The sequence below is a fragment of the Bidens hawaiensis genome, unplaced genomic scaffold, assembly GCF_021521415.1.
Source record: "Bidens hawaiensis isolate Kalapana, Puna unplaced genomic scaffold, B.hawaiensis_p1.1 tig00082395_1, whole genome shotgun sequence".
Lineage (NCBI taxonomy): Eukaryota > Viridiplantae > Streptophyta > Magnoliopsida > Asterales > Asteraceae > Bidens > Bidens hawaiensis.
The window spans coordinates 285-19,308 of NW_027503884.1; the positions used below are offsets into that span (position 1 = coordinate 285).

At 35.8% G+C, this 19,024-nt stretch overlaps 1 protein-coding gene and 1 pseudogene across 2 annotated transcripts; one reads left to right on the forward strand and one right to left on the reverse strand.

The window, feature by feature from the left end:
- The first annotated feature begins 551 nt into the window (after positions 1–551).
- On the forward strand, positions 552–3,306 carry LOC143607438 (transmembrane 9 superfamily member 2-like). Its single transcript, XM_077082886.1, has 7 exons — positions 552–961; positions 1,052–1,099; positions 1,158–1,748; positions 1,848–1,982; positions 2,059–2,215; positions 2,289–2,773; positions 2,844–3,306. The coding sequence occupies exons 1-7, from the start codon at positions 813–815 to the stop codon at positions 3,061–3,063; spliced, it is 1,785 nt and encodes a 594-aa protein (XP_076939001.1). The 5' UTR covers positions 552–812; the 3' UTR covers positions 3,064–3,306.
- Positions 3,307–6,926: 3,620 nt separating this feature from the next.
- LOC143607439 (D-galacturonate reductase-like) lies at positions 6,927–10,390 on the reverse strand (annotated as a pseudogene). The gene is made up of 6 exons (XR_013148970.1): positions 10,065–10,390; positions 9,554–9,800; positions 8,987–9,052; position 8,066; positions 7,296–7,411; positions 6,927–7,148 (listed from the first exon to the last, which is right to left on the reverse strand). The product of XR_013148970.1 is annotated as a D-galacturonate reductase-like (transcript).
- Between the last annotated feature and the right edge of the window lie 8,634 nt (positions 10,391–19,024).

Sequence of the window (19,024 nt, forward strand, 5' to 3'; positions counted from 1 at the left end):
GTAGTTGACTTTAGCCTCTTGTGATAGCAGTCCCTTATGATAGGATTAACGGACACGAGGATTTAACATGGTTCAGTGACTTCGGTCTAAACTTTCACTAGTTACATGTATTAATGCTCATGGTTATTAATTTCTTAGCCTCATTTTTTTTAGTTAGGAGTGTTCAACGAATCAAATAACGAATTTTCGAATTAATCAGACTGATTTTTTTGCTTTTTTTTTTATTTTTTTATACCTTAATTCGTATTCGATTTAGTTTTTATTCATTCGATTCAAATCCGAAATCGAATTTTTATGCCCTGTTCAAATGTCGATTCATTTCATATTTGAAACTCGAATTCAAATAAATTCACATTCACCCTAATTAATAAATTATTTTACTTTTGTTTTTAAAACTACTACAAACTAATTACTTTTAACATATAAAATGCTAATCTACAAAATTAGTAAACTCTCAATATGTCAAAAAACCAAAATCATAATTATAACACCTGTGTGTATATATAAATATATATATGTATAATATTTCGAATTGAATCGAATTGAAAATCATATACTCGTATTCGCTTCAAATCAAATACTGAACTTGAATTTGAATAAAATCCAATTCAAATCTTTAAAAACCAATTTCGAACCTTGATAATCGAGTCGAATTTCAAATTTTTCGAATCAGAATCGAATTCTGAACACCCCTAGCTTAAGAAAATCATAGTTACTTATATATTCTCATTGAGATATTACTCGGTGCGTTTGTTTATTTGTTAGTTGCTCATATATGCTTACTTTTTTTTTGTCTCAGTATAATAAGATTGATGGGATTACCAAAAATGCTTTATGTTATTGCTCTTCTCTTGACCTGCCTTAGAAGTCAAGCAGAATCAGATGCCTCTAATCATCGGTTCAGTAAAGGAGATACAGTCCCCTTCTATGCCGACAGAATTGGTCCATACCATAATTCCCGGTTAGTTACATTTCTCCAAAAATATATGTTTAATATGTAAAAGGTATCATGTGTGTACAGGTTATATAAATATGCTTATTTTGTATGCAGGGAAACATATGCTTATTATGATCTCCCCTATTGTAATTCTTTTTTGAAATATATTTGTCTTTCTTTGGTTTTTTATTAAGTTTGCAATAATGGTTTATTGGATAACAGATACTGTGGAAGAGGAAAACCTTAATCTAGGTGAAATGTTGAACGGGGATTGGCTTGTTTCAACTCCATACAAGATTGAATTCCTTGTGGATAAAGATTATGAAGTATTATGCAACACGACACTAAGCAAAAGAGACGTTTCTAAGTTTAGAAATGCAATCGATAAGGATTACTATATGCAGTTGTATCTTGATGACTTGCCAATCTGGGCCTTCATTGGAAGGGTGCAAAAGAATTATACTAACAAAGCGATTGACGATAGCATATCTATCCTTCACACACATTTTGAATTTGAAGTTCTCTACAATTTTGATCATGTTATTGAGGTCAATCTTCGAGCAGATGGTCATTCTGTGGCATACATGACAGAGGGCAAAGAAGTTAATGTCAATTTCACATATTCTGTTAGGTGGAAGAAGACAGATCAGCCTTTTGATAACAGAATGGAGAAATACATCGGTTCTTCAATTTTACCACACCACTTGTCGGTTCATCATCACTCAATTACATTCTCTTCTGTTGCGCTCCTCATTCTGACTATTATTCTAGTGACATTTTATGTGCTAGTCCTTCGCAAAGACATATCCAAGTATTATTTTTATTATTATTATAAACATAACACAATTAAATCCTTTACCAATATGTTAATCTCATTCTATATTTCTTATTTTGCATGAAACTATAAAAGCTACGCACGTGACGTGGAAGCTGAAAACCATGAAGAGACGGGATGGAAGAACATCCATGGTGACGTGTTTAGATTCCCAAAACACAAGTCTCTATTTGCTGCTGCTCTCGGTTCTGGCACTCACTTGCTTGTACTGTAAGTGTTTTCAACTTTTACTTAATATTCTATTCAATTATCAGAAACTAATCTTGTAAATTGATTACATTTGCAGCATCATATCAATTCTTGTTCTCGGCCTCCTTGGTTTCTTTCCTCCCTATGCTCGAGGAGTATTCTGGAATGCACTTGTTATTGTATATGCAGCTGCATCCATAGTCTCGGGATATACATCTGTTTCTCTCTATTCTCAACTTGAAGGAATCCATTGGGTATGTGAACTTATCATACATATAATCTGTTAACCTTTATTCAATTAATAAGCTTCGTTTATTTGTTTGACAGATGAAGAACCTAATGCTGACCGGAGGGTTATTTTTTATGCCCCTATTTCTTACATTTAGTTTCCTAAATAGTGTTGCTGTCGTTTATGGAACAACTGCTGCATTGCCGTTAAGAGGAATAGTAATATTAACGGTTTTGTCGGTGTTTTTAGCATCACCATTGCTTCTTTTAGGAGGGTTTATTGGGAAGAACCGAGCAACTGATTTCCAAGCTCCGTGTAGAACAGCCAAGTGTCCTAAAGAGGTTCCTCGGCTCCGTTGGTATAGGGGCGTTGTTCCTCATATGGCTTTAGCTGGTATTCTGCCTTTCAGTGTTATATATATTCAGCTTTACTACATATTCGCAACTGTCTGGAGCCATCGCGTGTACACACTCTACAATATTCTGTTTGTAGTCTTCATTCTGCTTTTGATCATGACTGCTTTAGTGTCGGTCGCACTAACTTACTTCCAACTGGCTGCTGAAGATCATGAGTGGTGGTGGAGGTACTTTTTTTAGTTTGTGTGATTTTCGTATCGAATACCTGAGCTAATAAAAGTTGCTTATTTTTCACAGGTCATTTTTCTGTGGCGGGTCAACAGGATTGTTTATATACGGTTATTGCATATATTATTATATCCAGAGATCAGATATGAGTGGTTTCATGCAAACCTCATTTTTCTTTGGGTATATGGCTTGTGTCAGTTATGGCATATTTCTAGTACTTGGAAGTGTGGGTTTCCATGCCTCGTTGCTCTTTGTTCGTTACCTCTATGCAGCTATAAAATGCGACTAGCAGGTTTGTTCTGATATGCACTTTCTTTTGCTGTCTTTGGGTTCTATTATTACATCAGGCCGGGTCTATCGAAGATCGCCGAAACATGGTCACGGATCAAGATGGTCGGAAGGAAGAAACATGGAAGCACTTGACAATGAATTTGATTAATATGCATATATACATACCTATAAATGTGTATTCTTTTCACACAGTTGTTACAAGAACAAAATCAAACATGGTACACATTTATTGGATTCTAACGTATGGACATAAATGTAAAAAATCAGTTTGTAAGGCTCATTTCTAGTTTAGTCTTATGTATTTGTTACTTGTAATTTGTAAGTTTGTTCAAGTTTACCTTTTATATGTTTGGGCCCAAGGCCATTTGTATTTGGAACCCATTGGGCCGTTCTATATGAAAGATGTGTATGGGAATACACACACTATATATTGTGTTCCGAGATCTCAGTCCTAGCTAGTTGTTTCCGCCAACTAGTTGAAAGGTTGATCCAAGATAACTAGTAATAATTAGAGTGTTGTTAGATCCAGTCACGGGACCTACACAGTTTATGGTAATAGTTCTTTCTTTAAGAGATATAGGAAATGTTTGTTCTCGTCCCATCCTCCGCAGACCCACCATGCATTTTATGGGATTTTTACTGTGTATGTTCATTAATTCGTTATTCTAGAAATTATGAGAAAGTACAACTTTTTATTTACTTCTTACTTGTTAATTTACATGTATAAGTTTTATGTCAAATTGCTCTATTTATCAGTTTTTATTGTAGTTTCTTAAGGTTATATATAATTTTTATAATTTATTTATTTTTTATTGTTTATGTTTAAAGTTTTTATTTATGTTTTATTATTACCCCGAAGTCAATTTGGGTTTTCATTGCATTTTTGCCCATGTTCATAATCATAGATTGAGTGTGTTCTTCAGTGTTATTGATCAAATTCTGCTTAATTCTATAACAGTTGATATAATTAAGAGCTTCGGCTCAGTTTGTTCGAAGATAGCTCTACGTCTTGTTCTATTTAATTTGCAACAATGGCAAACGCGAAGTTTGATTTGTAGAAGTTTAACCGAAGAACGATTTAAGTTTATGACGTGTCAAGATGAGAGCATTTTGGTGCATATGGGCCCATCTGATGTGTTATTGGGTGAAGAGAATATGCCTCAAGGGTTAACCGATAAAGAGAAGCGTGACATTCTTGAAAAGGAACACATGTCGTCATCTTGAGTATTGGTGACAAAGTTCTTCGCGAAATCTGAAAACAACAGACGATTGTCGGAGTTCGGCTCAAATGGGAGAGCCTGTATATGATCGACTAAGTCCCTTCTAATTACATGTACCTCAAGAAACGTCTCTATACGTTTCAAATGTCATTAGGTTAGCCTCTAGGGGACCATAATGATGAGTTCAATAAATTGAACCCGTATTTAGAGAACATTGTGATCGTATTAGATAAAGAAGATCAAGCCATAATCTTTCTCTCATCGATCGCTACCATCATCATATGAGTTATTTGTTGATACTTTGATGTATGGTAGAAAAACCTTGTCAATGGAATGAAGAAGAAGAGTGAATTAAGAGATGAAGGGGTTAATGATCATTCAAGAAGAAGGGTGATCAAAAGCCAAAGGCCAGGAAGAGATGTTTCATATGTAACTCTTGTGATCAAAAGGGATTGCCCTGAATGGAAAAAGAAGAAGGGCGAAGGAAGTAGCTCCACGGGGCAAAAGAGTCATTCTGCACAACGTGAAGAATTTGATGGCTATGAGAGTGCAGATGTATATGTTGTGACAAGATCAGGAAGTATACGATATATGAATGGACTCTGGATGTTCCTATCATTTGACTCCTCTTAAGAAAAGGAACTATACATACGGTTGGGTGTAATAAACCCTCCAATATTCAAGGGTTTGATATTGTTTCATTCCAAGCTAGAGAATGGTACCAATATTGTTCTTGCAAATATAAGGTACACTCATGATTTGAAAAGGAATATCCTCTCTTGGTACTTTTGAGAGTATGGATATCATATTAGCTTGAAAGATGGAAAAGTTAAAAGTGATAAAAGGGGTCTATGTTCATGATATGTGGTTTATGAAGTGGCAGTAGTATATACCTTTTAAATGGTGAAGTTACTCCTAGTGGTGTTTTTGTAGTTGCAGAAACAGTTATTAATGGCGTTATTGTATTGTTGTGTCATAATATAGGTCACATGAGTGTACAAAGTTTTACTAAATTAAGCAAATAACAAATGCTTTGTAGTCTCAAAACCCGTGAAGTTGGTTTTTTTTTTTTTTTTTAAATTGCATACTACGGAAGGCCAAAAGGGCTAGATTCAAGAAAGGCAAACGTAGGTACCTTGGACTATGTACGTGCTAATCTTGGGTCCTATAAAGACTGGTTTTTTGTGGAGCTAGGCATTTTCTTTAATTAATTAATTAATTTTTTAAGAAGGGTTTGGGTATTTGTTCTAAAACATAAAGATGAAACATTTATAGATTTAAAGAATGAAAAGTCTTGATGGAGACCCAAACTAAAAGAAAATTGAATAAACTTAGAACAAATTATGGATTAGAATTCTGCAATGGTTGGTGTTTTGGTCAAAATTTACACAAAGATAATCAAATAATCAAACTTAGATTGTGAGGTAGGATGCTTGAATATGTAAACAAAATGAAAAGTAAAGTTTCAAGACACAACGATTTTTAGCGAGGAAAAAACTCGTGATCCTTTGAGGAACTCCGGCAAAAAACCTTGATTGCTGCTATGAGTACAAAAGAGTGTATATGGGGGTGTGTATGTGTCTTATGTGATCTCAGTCACTTATATATATAGTTACAAGAAGGATAAAACAATAATAATTGACAATAATGAACGTTAATTGCTCTGGCGAGGATCCCGGAGTGGTTACGGACTTACGGATGGTGTATCTTTGCTATAAACGAGTTGTAACAGCCCCCAACGTCTCTTATCTTTAATGGTTTGACCAAGTCTTCATCTGAGTATTAATTGTCGAACATTGCATGCAAGACCAAGTCAAGAGTGAAAGGATAATGATAACTAATAATGAAACTTTCTAAGAACCTTGTCTGTCTGTGATCATGTCGTGTTGCGAGGATTCTTTTGAGAATTCTGCCTGTCAGGATCTTGAAATTTCTACCCACAACAGTTGGTTTCATCAATTTTGCAAAAACCATGGTGTAGCTACACATTTAACTTTTATGGGCACTTCACAACAAAATGGTCTTGTGGAAAAGATGAATAGAGCATTGTTAAACAAAATGAGATGTATGCTGACTAGTTCAGGAATGCCTAAGTTTTGAGATGAAGCTTTGTCAAAAATAGCTTATATAGTTAACAGGTTACTGTCATCTTAAATTGATCAAAGGATAGAAATATATAACAAATACAAAAAAAAAATTAAACTAGAATGTGTATACAAACTTTAATTTAAATACACACCAATAGAACACACACCGTCTAATTGACTTTGTCATTGATTATATAGGATGCGAATCAGTGATGGTTCAATGATAACCACCTTTCCTTTTGTATCTCCCTAAAGTTGTTCCAATCCTATATGGACTTAAACACACATGTGCTTTGCTTATAACCAGCCATAACAATTGTTTTGACCCAAACTAAAATACATAATAGTATTATCTTGACCCATTAATAGTAAAATTAAAATAAGTTGGTCTTGTAGGCTCAAGACTCATGGATTAACGAACTAGATTATAGTCCAATAATTATTGCAAAGTGGACAAGCAATTTGAAGATAAGCAAACAACCAAACTGATGATATCTTAATAAAGCATGCATTGTATAATGTCAACACCAAGTTATACTAATAATAGTACTTCTTCAATCAAGCTCTGTGTCGATCTCATCTGTTATATCATTATGCTCACTCACAACTAATCCAAATAGATAAAGACCCCTACGTTGAGGAATTTGGTCCATTTTGTTTAGTTCGTCCTCAGTAAACGACCAGTCAAAGATGTCAAGGTTTTGCTTCATCCTTTCTACATTGAAGCTCTTAACTGCTATACACACACCTTGCTCATACAACCATCATAACGAAATCTGCATGTTAATACTATCGCATTAGACATTTGATATGAAACAATAGTTGTTGACTTCATAGTCAAGGAAGTATCATTTTTATTTTTACATGGATTTCAATTTTATAACATGCTCCTATAACTATAGATGTCAAGAAATCAAGAGTACCTGAGCCACGGTCTTGCCTTTAGACTTGGCAATGTCTTGGAGAGCATCACATTCCATTACAATGTTGTGTCCCCATGTGGTATTGCCAACTGCACCTAACGGTGAGTACGCAGTTACTAGGTGATGCAGGAGCATCCGGTCCATTAAGTCGGCCCGGTCCAAATGTTTATTTTTATTTATAAATAAAGTTGTTAAGTCTTTAGTTTCATTAGTTTTTGATTGAATTTTAATTGAAGAGAACTTTGTTCTTGGAACCTATGGTTCAAATTATCGGTCTTTGATTAACGAAAGTGTCATGAGCCATTTGATTGCTTCCGTTCTCGCATCAGTCTTTGGTGTATAGCAAGAACGCCTAACTACCAAGTTCACCCCCACATCACCGGTCACAAACTCCTCCTTGTACTCGGGTTGTTCATCGTACTCTGGGCCTTTTCATATTCTTCATATTGTTCATCTTTGGATTCAACAAGCAAGTGCCTCTTACCCGCCTGTAAATCAACTTGTCGATGACCCGTCTCACCACATTTGAAACACTTCACCCCGCTACTACTAGCCCCCTTAGAAGTCGACCCAGTTTTGTTGGCCCCCGACCTCTGTTGACTAGGCACGACACGAGGTCCTCCACTACCCGACCTCGAATTTCCTCCATCAGGGGCTGGTGAATACGAACCGCCCACCCGACGGTTTTGTTTTTCAAAATCCAAGGCCCTTTGGTGTGCCTCGGCGACCGTTAACGGATCAAAAAGATTTACTGAGTCCATGATTTGAACCCTTAAACCTCCAATATACCGAGCAACGAGTTGTTCATCGGTCTTGAATATCATTACGAGAAATCAAATGATAAAACTCGGTCGTATATTCATCAACCGACATGGATCCCTGTTTCAGATTCTGCAAACGTTGATACATCAACCGTTGAAAGTTGTGAGGTAAAAGAGTGTCCCGCAAACACTTCCTCATCTTGGCCCATGTCACGATCCGTGACTTCCCGAGTCTATTTCGTGTCATCTTCAACTGTTGCCACCATGCTGACGCCCTCCCACGTAGCCTAGTAGCGATCAAAGAGACCCGCTTATTTTCAGGGACCTCTCGGAACTCAAACACCTCTTCTACAATAACCAACTAATCGATGAACCCCTCCGGATCCAAACTAGTCCCATCAAATTCCGGGATATCAGTACGGATCCCAGCATCCCAACGCCGGTTTCCATCTCCACGTTCTGGTCTTGGTCCCCTCTCGTAACCTTCTTCGGAAGACGAATCATCATTATCAAAAAACTGATTATCGAAATCCCTATTCTCTGGGGCCGGCCTTCGACGATTCATCAAGTCAGCCATTCGATCATTGAGTTGATCGACCACTTGATCCAGTCGTTGCTCCACCCACGCCATAAATCGTTGTTCTAACTCTCGTTCGTAAACCTCATCGACCGGTCTTCTCCTTGGAGGCATTTTGAACCATAAATTCGGCTTTGATACCAACTGATGCGAGAACGGAAGCAATCAAATGGCTCATGACACTTTCGTTAATCAAAGACTGATAATTTGAACCATAGGTTCCAAGAACAAAGTTCTCTTCAATTAAAATTCAATCAAAAACTAATGAAACTAAAGACTTAACAACTTTATTTATAAATAAAAATAAACGTTTGGGCCGGGCCGACTTAATGGATCGGATGCTCCTGCATCACTAGGATGTCATTCGCTTTGCAAATATCAATGATTTTTCTATGGTGCCAATGTGGGTTCATCTCAATCTTCAAACCAAATACAAGGATGTCAGTTTCACCATTTTAACTTTTGACTTTGTTCAACCAAGATAAATCATCCTACGGTTCATGGTATATTTTCGAAGTCCTTGATGAAAAAGAGGGACTTTGTTGTTCTCGATTTTGAGCTAGGCACTAGCCAAGATAGTGGATTTTGAATCTTGGAGTTGTCAATACTGAAGAGATTAGTGTAATAGATTTATGCCTTGTAGCAAGTGAAGTCATTATCTAAGATGGCAACTTCACTTTCGGTGGACTTTACTTTGATAGTTGGTCATATTCTAACCATCAAGGTGAAGTCGTCATTAAGGATCATACTGCCCCTTTGTTGTGGACAAACAGAAGTCGTTGTCTTAGACAAAAACCGACCCGTAATTGAAAGAAAATACCGCATTAGTCACTAAACGAAACCTTTTGAAACTAACACTTTTCGAAGAAAGTTCATGACTTTTAAAAGATCCTATTTCAGTACACATAAAGGATGATTACCTGGTTGACAGCTGGAGGGATGTTGGAAAACGAAAGAATTTGTTCGATTCTTTTAGTAGAGAAATTGCTAACACCAATGGATTTGGCGAGTCCAAGATTCTGACACTCCTCCATTCCTTCCCAGACAGCTTTCATAACCACCGCGGCTATGCACTCACTTGGAACAGGGCCTTTATAATACTCATCTTGGATTAGCTTGAGTGGCCAATTTATAAGATATAGATCTACATACTCTAGTCCCAGATTCCTTCATTAGTTGATAAACTGTTAATAGCTAGCTATGTTTGTTTCTTTTTTTCATATCTTGGCTAAGCTTTGACAACTAAGATATTATCATAAACTACAAAAGTAGTTTTTCACAAACAACCCAAACTATACATTGTTGACAGACAATGGTATATAAGTTTCGATGTTCATTAACGAAAGTGTGGCAGTTAGCGGTGGAACCTAGGCATATTAGTTGTTTTGAGTTTAAAAATTAATAATAATAAAAATAATGTATAGTTCTTACTTGAGACTTTGCTTGATGGCCGGAACAACAAGATGGCGGTCTGCAGAGTTACACCACAACTTGGTGGTAATAAAAATCTCGGATCGAGACTTTATGAGACCCAATCTAAGAGCTTCTGCAATGGCTTCCCCGATGGGTTTCTCAGTTTGATATACAGCTGCTGTGTCAAAGTGACGATAACCCACCTTAATAGCTTCAATTAGAGTTGATGGTGTCACCACTTCAATGCCTGCAATGCCTGATTCTGTTGCGGTGCCCATGGCAATCAAGGGAATGGGTCGGGGGCCTTCAGAAGATCTTATCATCGTCTCCGGAATAGTTACCATCGTTTCTAGTGTTTCTTTGAGTAAGGATTTGTAGGGATGATATTCTATGTTCTTTTATACATATTGGATTGAAGAACAAAATGAGTCAAAAACATATTAGCATATGAAGACAAACAATTGTTAATTGGAAGAGACAAGACGAATAGTTATTCTTCAAGGATAAAGTTATCATTCAATCGTCGTTTGACGTACAATAGGTATGCGAATTACTCTCAAACCATTTTACATAAACGCTCAATGTTAAACTTCAATACGCTCAAATCCATGTAAGGTTTTCATAAAAACTCTCAAAGCCCATCATTACGCTAAAAAAACGTTTTTCCTTGAAGAAGAGTACAAAATGATCAATTAACGATTCAAATCTGTTTTTTTTTCGATGTACCAGTGATTAACTGGATATGTATTGACGATTTCGAGATCACGTGATGTGATTCCATAGACATAGGTGATTTTGTACCTAATGTTATGTATTAAGCAATTATTATATTATATCTTTTATATATTTTTCCTATTCCATGGCGGCTCTCAAAATGAAATAGATACATTGTTATTATAATTACTATTGAATGTGTTTTAATCGATAAAAACAAAACATGTTTAAATGACCTTAAGGGACAAATAAAAGGGACATTTATAAAATAGACACATTGATACTTGGTAGCCGGCCAATGACTCTCGATCAAAATGAGACACATTGTTAGTATTACTATTAATTTTGTTTTAATGAATAAAAACGAAACATATTTAAACAACTTTAAGGGACAAAGAAAATGGGCATTTATGAAATAGACATATTGTTTAAAGAATATAAACAAATAAAATTTAATTTGTAGGACTGATAATTCTATGTTTCTTTGATACTTGGTAGCGAGCCTATGGCTCTCAAAATGAAATAGACACATTGATAATTTTGCTATTAAATTTCTTTTAATGAATATAAACGAAACATATTTAAACGACCTTGAGTGGAAAACAAAACAGACAATTATGAAATAGACACATTGTTTATTATAAACAAAACATTTTTAACTTGTATGGATGATATATTATGTTCCTTTGATGTTTGGTAACTGCCCGATGGCCGGCTCTCAAAATGAATTAGACAAATTGTTAGCATTGCTATTTAATTTGTCTTAAAAAATTATTAGGTTAAAGAATTTCCAACGAATTGTTCATTAAGTACTCACTAAATGTTTGATTTGTTTACTATACTAATCTATAATAAGATTTTAATATTAAAATTATAATAATGAGAACTATGAATAAGCAAATAACCATAAAAATCTAAGATGACCCGTTATTGTACTTCATGGCCTACTAAGAAACGAAATCTAAGACATTTTGTTCATAAGTAAATATAAGATTAGTTTCAACCAAACAGATCTTTTGAATAACACAAGAATATCTTTGTTGATTTATTCCAAGTTGGGGTACTATTAAATATAATAGTAGAAGAAGTTGCATTTTTTACCAGCTAAAATTAAGATTAAATAACAAGAGAATCAACAGTTAATAATTAGCCGGAAAGAAAAAATTACATAATAAGGAGTGAGTTTTTCAACCACTCGGTTCAGTTAATTTTAAAGCTTACATTTCTATTCGAAACCCATAAAAACATCATTGTCATAATGGAATCAACAAATGGCTCCCTTGTTAGATCATTTTTGTTGAACACAATCTCATTTCTAATTCAAAATGATACGAGGAATTCTTGATTATTATTCCGTGTGTGTTTTGTAAAAAAAACACAAAGGTAAAATATATAGACTTTAAAATAAACAAGGGTTTGACTTTTTAACAAAGAAACATAAATCAAAAGGAATGTACAATCACTTGATTGTATCCCAAGTATACATGTTGTCAATAGTTGTTGATATCTTTTTTACGGGGAAATGATGGAGACTAATTTCTTGCAATATTCTTGAGTATTTTGTTTAATTTTCTAACACTCCCCCTCAAGTTGTGTAGTGGGGTTTCCGATGCTCAACTTGTTAAGACAAGACTTGAATATTCTTTCGTTAACAGTCTTTGTTAATATTTCTGCTAACTGGTGGTCTTCGAATCGGACGAATGGTAATTCTATAATTCCGGCTTCAAGTTTTTCTCTGATGATGTTCCGGTCAACTTCTATGTGTTTTGTGCGATCGTGTTGAAGGGATTCTCTGAAATCTGTATAGCGGCTTTGTTATCACATATAATTTTGCTTGCTTCTGTTGGAGAGTACCCTATCTCAGTCAAAAGTTTACGGATCCATAGTACTTCTGCCAAGCCTCGTGCAATCCCTCGGAATTCGGCTTCGGCGCTGGATAAGGCTACAACTTTTTGTTTCTTGCTTTTCCATGTTACCAAGTTTCCACCAACCAGAGTGAAGTATCCTGATGTAGATCTACGGTCGTCTTGATCTCCAGCCCAGTTTGCATCAGTATATAGCTGGACTTTCATATGTTTGTTTTGCTGAAAGAGAACTCCATGACCCACTGTTCCTTTAAGATATCTTATAATCCTCAACACTGCCTCCATGTGGGTAACTTGAGGTTGATGCATAAACTTGCTCACCACTCCAACTGCATACGCAATATCAGGACGAGTATGTGAAAGATATATTAGTTTACCTACCAGACGCTGGTATCTTTCTTTGTTTGTTATTTTTGCTTCCTCTTCCATATGGAGTTGATGGTTCACCCTCATTGGTGTGTCGTCCGGCTTACAATCAATCATTCCCGTTTCGGCTAGAAGATCAAGAATGTATTTCTTTTGGCATATAAAGATCCCCTTCCTGGATCTTAGTACCTCAATTCCAAGAAAATACTTAAGTCTTCCTAGGTCCTTCATTTCAAATTCCGTGAACAAGCTTGTTTTCAACTTCTTCATCTCTTCTTCATCGTTCCTTGTAATAATCATGTCATCAACATATATAATTAAACAAGTCACGAGTTTACCTCTCCGTTTAAGAAACAACGTATGATCAGAGTTGCTTTGTTGATATCCATATGTCTTCATTGCTAGCGTGAATCTGTCTAACCACGCTCGAGGGGATTGTTTAAGCCTATACAGAGATTTTTTTAACCAACATACTTCTTTTTCTTTAAAGGATTTTGTGAACCCGGGCGGAGCTTCCATATAAACTTCTTCTTCTAATTCCCCATGTAGGAAGGCATTCTTAACATCAAATTGATGAAGAGGCCATCCTTCATTTGCGGCAATTGAAAAAAGAACCCGTATTGTGTTAAACTTGGCTACCGGGAAGAATTTTTTTTGAGTAGTCAATCCCGTATGTCTGAGTATATCCTTTGGCCACCAATCGTGCTTTATATCTTTCAATTGTTCCATCTGGTTTGTGTTTGATTGTAAAGACCCAACGGCATCCCACTGGTTTTTTTCCTGGAGGAAGATCACATTTCTCCCATGTGTTGCTTTTTATTAACGCCTTCATTTCATTATCCATTACACCTTTCCAATTGTTTGAATTCCGAGCTTGTTCCACAGTAGTTGGAATTTGTTCGGTGTAAAGGGAAGAGCTAAAGGCTTTGGCTTCTTTGGATAGATTCCCTTCAGCTATGTTTGCTATGGGATACCTAGAAGATTTAGACTTCTTCTCTAGAGAGTAACGTTTTGTTGGAATTCCTCTGTTAACTCTAGGTGGAAGAACATATCTCTCGGTTGTTTCTTCTTGTTTATTCTCTTCTTGTTCCACCTGCATTGTTTGTTCTAATTCTGTCTCATGCTTGTTAGTTATATTTTCATGAGTATCGTGAGATCCTTCATCTGCTATATTTTCAGATATTTGAGAATTACTTACGTCAGACGTTAGGCCGGGAGGATTTGGACTTGTAGCACTTGGTCCACCAGGTTGGTGTGGGGTTGGTGACTTATCTTGGGTACTATGATTGGCTTCTTCGGATGTTGCAGCCCATTTTGGAACCCATTTTAGCCAACTCAGCGTGTCATTTTCTTTCTCCCCCTCACAACTGAGTTGGGATGTATAAAAAAATTATGTTTCAAGAAAGTCACAATTCATGGTAGTGTACATATGACGTTTTGTTGGACTATAGCACCGGTAACCTTTTTGGTTGACACCATAGCCTGCAAATACACATTTTTCAGCACATGGGTCAAGTTTGTCCCGATTGGTTTTGGGTATGTGGACAAAGACGGAGCACCCAAATATCCGTGGTTTTAATGTGAGGGCGGGAGGAAGTTTGGTAAAATCTGAAAGAGCTTGAAGTGGTGTTTTTAGATCAAGAGCTTTTGTTGGTAGTCGATTGATGAGATATGTGGCAGTAGCGAGAGCTTCGAGCCAAAAAGACTTTGGGACTCGGGATTCAATCAGGAGGGCTTGAGTTATTTCTAAGAGGATACGATTTTTGCGTTCAACGGTGCCATTTTGTTCGGGGGTATAAGAGCAAGATGTTTGATGAATTATTCCTTTTGTTTGACAAAAAAATTTCATTGGATCATTTATGTATTCCCCACCATTATCGGATCGAAGAACTTGAATATCAGTTTTAAATTGTGTTTGTATCATGGCATAAAACATTATAAATTTATCAAAAACTTCACTTTTCTGTTTTAGAAAATAAATCCATGTCATGCGAGTACAATCATCGACAAAGAGGACAAAATAACGAAAGTTTTGTCCTCCACTAATTTTTGTCGGACCCCATACGTCCGAATGAATAAGTGAAAAAGGTAAACTCATGTATAGGTAAACTCACTTTTGTGTTACTTGGTTTAAAAGTATGTCTATGGCTTTTTGCCAAGACACAAGTTTCACAACTTAATGTTTTGTTGACAGGAAAAAGTTTTGGAAATAAAATATGAAAATAACCAATAGATGGATGTCCCAATCTCCTATGCCATAATCAGGCCTCTCTATCTGTAGTTCCATGAGCCAAAAAAACAGTACCATGTTGAGTCACTTCTTCCACATAGTATAATCCTTGACGTTCAGTGTCACGCCCAATAATTGCTCCCGTCCTGATATCCTGTAAGATACAGAAGGTGGGGTGCATTAAAACTGTGCAATTTAGTTCTTTTGTCACATGACTGATAGACAACAATTTATGTGACAATGAAGGAATGTAAAGACAGTTTGACGGTTTTAAAGTTGGCGATATTTCAATAGTCCCCCTTCCTTTACAGGAACTATTCCCCCATTATCGGTTTTTATGTAGTTAATTTTAGGTTTAGAATTTGAAATAATATCAGATTGTTCAAAAGTCATGGTGTCAGTTGCACCACAGTCAAAAATCCATGATTTAGTTAAATTATCACATTTTCCGGCCATATTAACTTCTCCCATGGTTTTATTTTCAATATTTTTGTAAATATCATTATATCTATGGGCTTCTGAGAGAAAATCCGTAAACTTTTTGCCCGTATCAGAAAAAACGGATTCTTCTAAATTATTGTTGAAAGGGTATGATTTTTTAAAAGGTTTATCGAACATAGCATGTTCTTTATGTTTATTATTAATGGCTTTTTCAGGGGGGGTAATCTAGCAATTTTCTAACAATGGGGTTTATGAAACTAGGGTTACAAATACATGGGTTTGAGAAAAAACTCTCAAACCCGTTACCTCTGTTGCAATCAATCTGATCGGCAGCTTCTTCTACAGCTGATGCCCTTTGTTGCTAGCCCTAATCCTTTGGTGTTGTTATGTTTAAATGCAATCAGACCAGATGCCACCCCTTGTGTTTCACTTGAGATTCCTCCTAAAATATTTTGATGAGCATGCTCTTTTCTTACTGCTGCATATGCTCCTTCGGCCGAAGGAAGAGGATCCCATCTTAGGATTTCTCTTTTAATTGGATCGTACTTACGATCTAGAGCATTCAAGAACTGAAACAGTTTTTGTTCAGCTCTGATTTTGTTATATATTGTGATATCAATGGCACACTTCATTGGATTGGGGTCACGCCTATCGATTTCTCCCATATCCCCTGCATTACAATCCAAAAATCTTCTAAAGGCATACCATTTTGTTTGAACTCATTGGCTTTAACATGGAGGTCAAATGTTTGGAGCTTGTCTTTGCCGCTGCTGTAGGTAACAACTAGAGCATCCCACAACGATCTTGCTATAGGGAACTCGGTTAAATTACTAGCAATGGCGGGTTCAATATTTTGAATAAGCCACGAGAACACGACAAGATCGTCTTGTTCCCACTGGTCATATTTATCATCTGTTGGTTCGGGTTGATCTGTGGTCAAATGGCTCAATAAAAGTTTCGATTTCCCGCCTATGGCGACTCGTATCATCCGAGCCCACAAGGCGTAGTTATGGCTATTTAGGTTCAGGCTAATTTTAAGGTTATCAGAAAGATTTTGTTTGGGGTTTTGGGTTTGAGAATTGAGGCCATTCTTGAGAAGATTGGCTATTTGAATGGAAAGGTTATCATGATTCAAGGTACCATCTGTGTCGGACATGGTAGCTTGCTGCTGAGATGTTTGAATAATCAAGAGGTAGATGATGAGCAGTAAGATCTTAGGACCTTTTAACGCTGCTTTGATACCATAATTCAAAATGATACTGGGGAATTCTTGATTATTATTCCGTGTGTGTTTTGTAAAAAAAAACACAAAGGTACAATATATAGACTTTAAAATAAACAAGGGTTTGACTTTTTAACAAAGAAACATAAATCAAAAGGAATGTACAATCACTTTATTGTATCCCAACGGTACAGTATACATGCTTTCAATAGTTTTTGATATCTTTTTTTTATGGGGAAATGATGGAGACTAATTTCTTGCAATATTCTTGAGTATTTTGTTTAATTTTCTAACAATTTCGATGTCTCCAAATAAACCACTACATCAAGAAGATGATAGCTTCCACCAAATCTTTTTTTCTGTTTAACAAAAGAAGAAGAGTCCAAGCAAGAAAACATATCCATCGGAACTTTGGATTCCGGCCAAGGCACCTCCAGCCACCTCCCGGTCATTCTCCAGATATAAGCTATCGTCGCCAATTATCATAAATACGAGGCCCAATAGAAGAAGTTGTTGATGAAGCTATTTAAATGACGATTGAAAAGAACATAGAAAATTGTGATTGTGATATATGAGTTTGAGTATGAAAGTGATCTGAGGCTAAGCCTTTGGCTTTTCATCACCATTACTCAAGTTCGAATTTTGTGACGGGATTTCCACCATCCCAACTTTTGGTTGCTCTAGCTTATCGAACTCGAGACTTTACCAGGAGGACATCATAACGAGAAAACATTCTAACCAACCATACCAGAGGCCTGATGACAATATTTATTACTATTTAATAGATATTGTATGAATTATTATAAATGAGACCTTTATACACAATTATCACGTCATTACTCTCTCTTATTACTCACCATTATGTTATTAGTGTTTTCATTTGATTAGTCTAGTGTGCGTGTGTGTACTCATTTCCCGTCAAGCTATTTTTTTTTAACAAAAACCGCTCTTTTCAAGTTTTTTTTTTTACTTTTTATCTTTATCTTTTTTTTTTGAATTTGGACATATATATAAATTATCATTTAATCTTCATTTACATAACGTGCATCATTATCATCCTCTTAATTATTCTTAATGGTACGTGTATAAACATTATCATTTTTCTCTCCATTTACATAATTTGTGAAGTCTCTATGTTAAGTTGTTCATCGTATGCATTATCATTTTCCTCTCCATTCATATAATTTGTCAAGTTGTATATATACATTATCATTTTGTTTATAAGTAAATATCGATGGACACATATATGAAGTAGCCTTGGGTGTTCTCTACGTGGACGGCATAAACCGAGTTATTGATAAAGTCTACACTATACTTTGACTAATTTTTTACTAGTTGCTGTACACTACTAACTAATCTAAGTATAACAAGTGTTCATTATCAAATTAATATATATGCAAGATAAAACCTAATAACCTGTAACGGTGTGTTTCGATTTATAATTTCTTGAGCATAATATCAGTGTAACATGCAGAAGTATTCTATTCAAAACACACATAAATTTCACTGTATAATCTTTTACATCAACTTACACAAATCATAATACTTCTTCAATCAAGCTCTGCATCGATCTCAGCGAGTATATCGTTATGCTCAGTCACCATTGTTCCAAGTAGATAAAGAAGCCTGCGTTGCGTAAGTTGGCCAATTTTGTTCAATTCCTCCTCAGTCAACGACCAGTCAAAGATGTCAAGGTTCTGCTTCATCCTTATTGTGTTGAAGCTCTTAACTGCCATACTTACCCCTTGCTCGTACAACCATCTTAAAGAAATCTACGTGTTAATACCATAGCATTAGACATTTGATATGAAGCAATTAGCTTTTGACTTCATAGTAAAGAATTATAATTTTTATCTATTTCCTTGCATTTGTTTTTCCAAAACATGCTCCTATAACTTTAGATATCGGGAAATCAAGAGTACCTGAGCCACTGTCTTCCCTTTAGACTTGGCAATGTCTTGGAGAACATCGCATTCCATGACAATGTCATGCCCCCATGAGCTATTAACAGCCGCGCCTAACGGGGAGTACGCAGTTACAAGGATGCCATTTGCTTTGCAAAAATTGGTGATTTTTTGTTGTTGCCAATGTGCATTCATCTCAATCTTCAAACCAGATATAAACGATGTCAGTTTCACCA

Excerpts from the sequence above, each read along its gene's own strand:
- LOC143607438 (XM_077082886.1), top strand. The coding sequence starts at position 813 with ATGGGATTACCAAAAATGCTTTATGTTATTGCTCTTCTCTTGACCTGC. Across the intron at positions 1,983-2,058 it reads GGCACTCACTTGCTTGTACT|CATCATATCAATTCTTGTTC; the intron begins GTAAGTGTTTTC and ends TTACATTTGCAG. Across the intron at positions 2,216-2,288 it reads AACTTGAAGGAATCCATTGG|ATGAAGAACCTAATGCTGAC; the intron begins GTATGTGAACTT and ends TTTGTTTGACAG.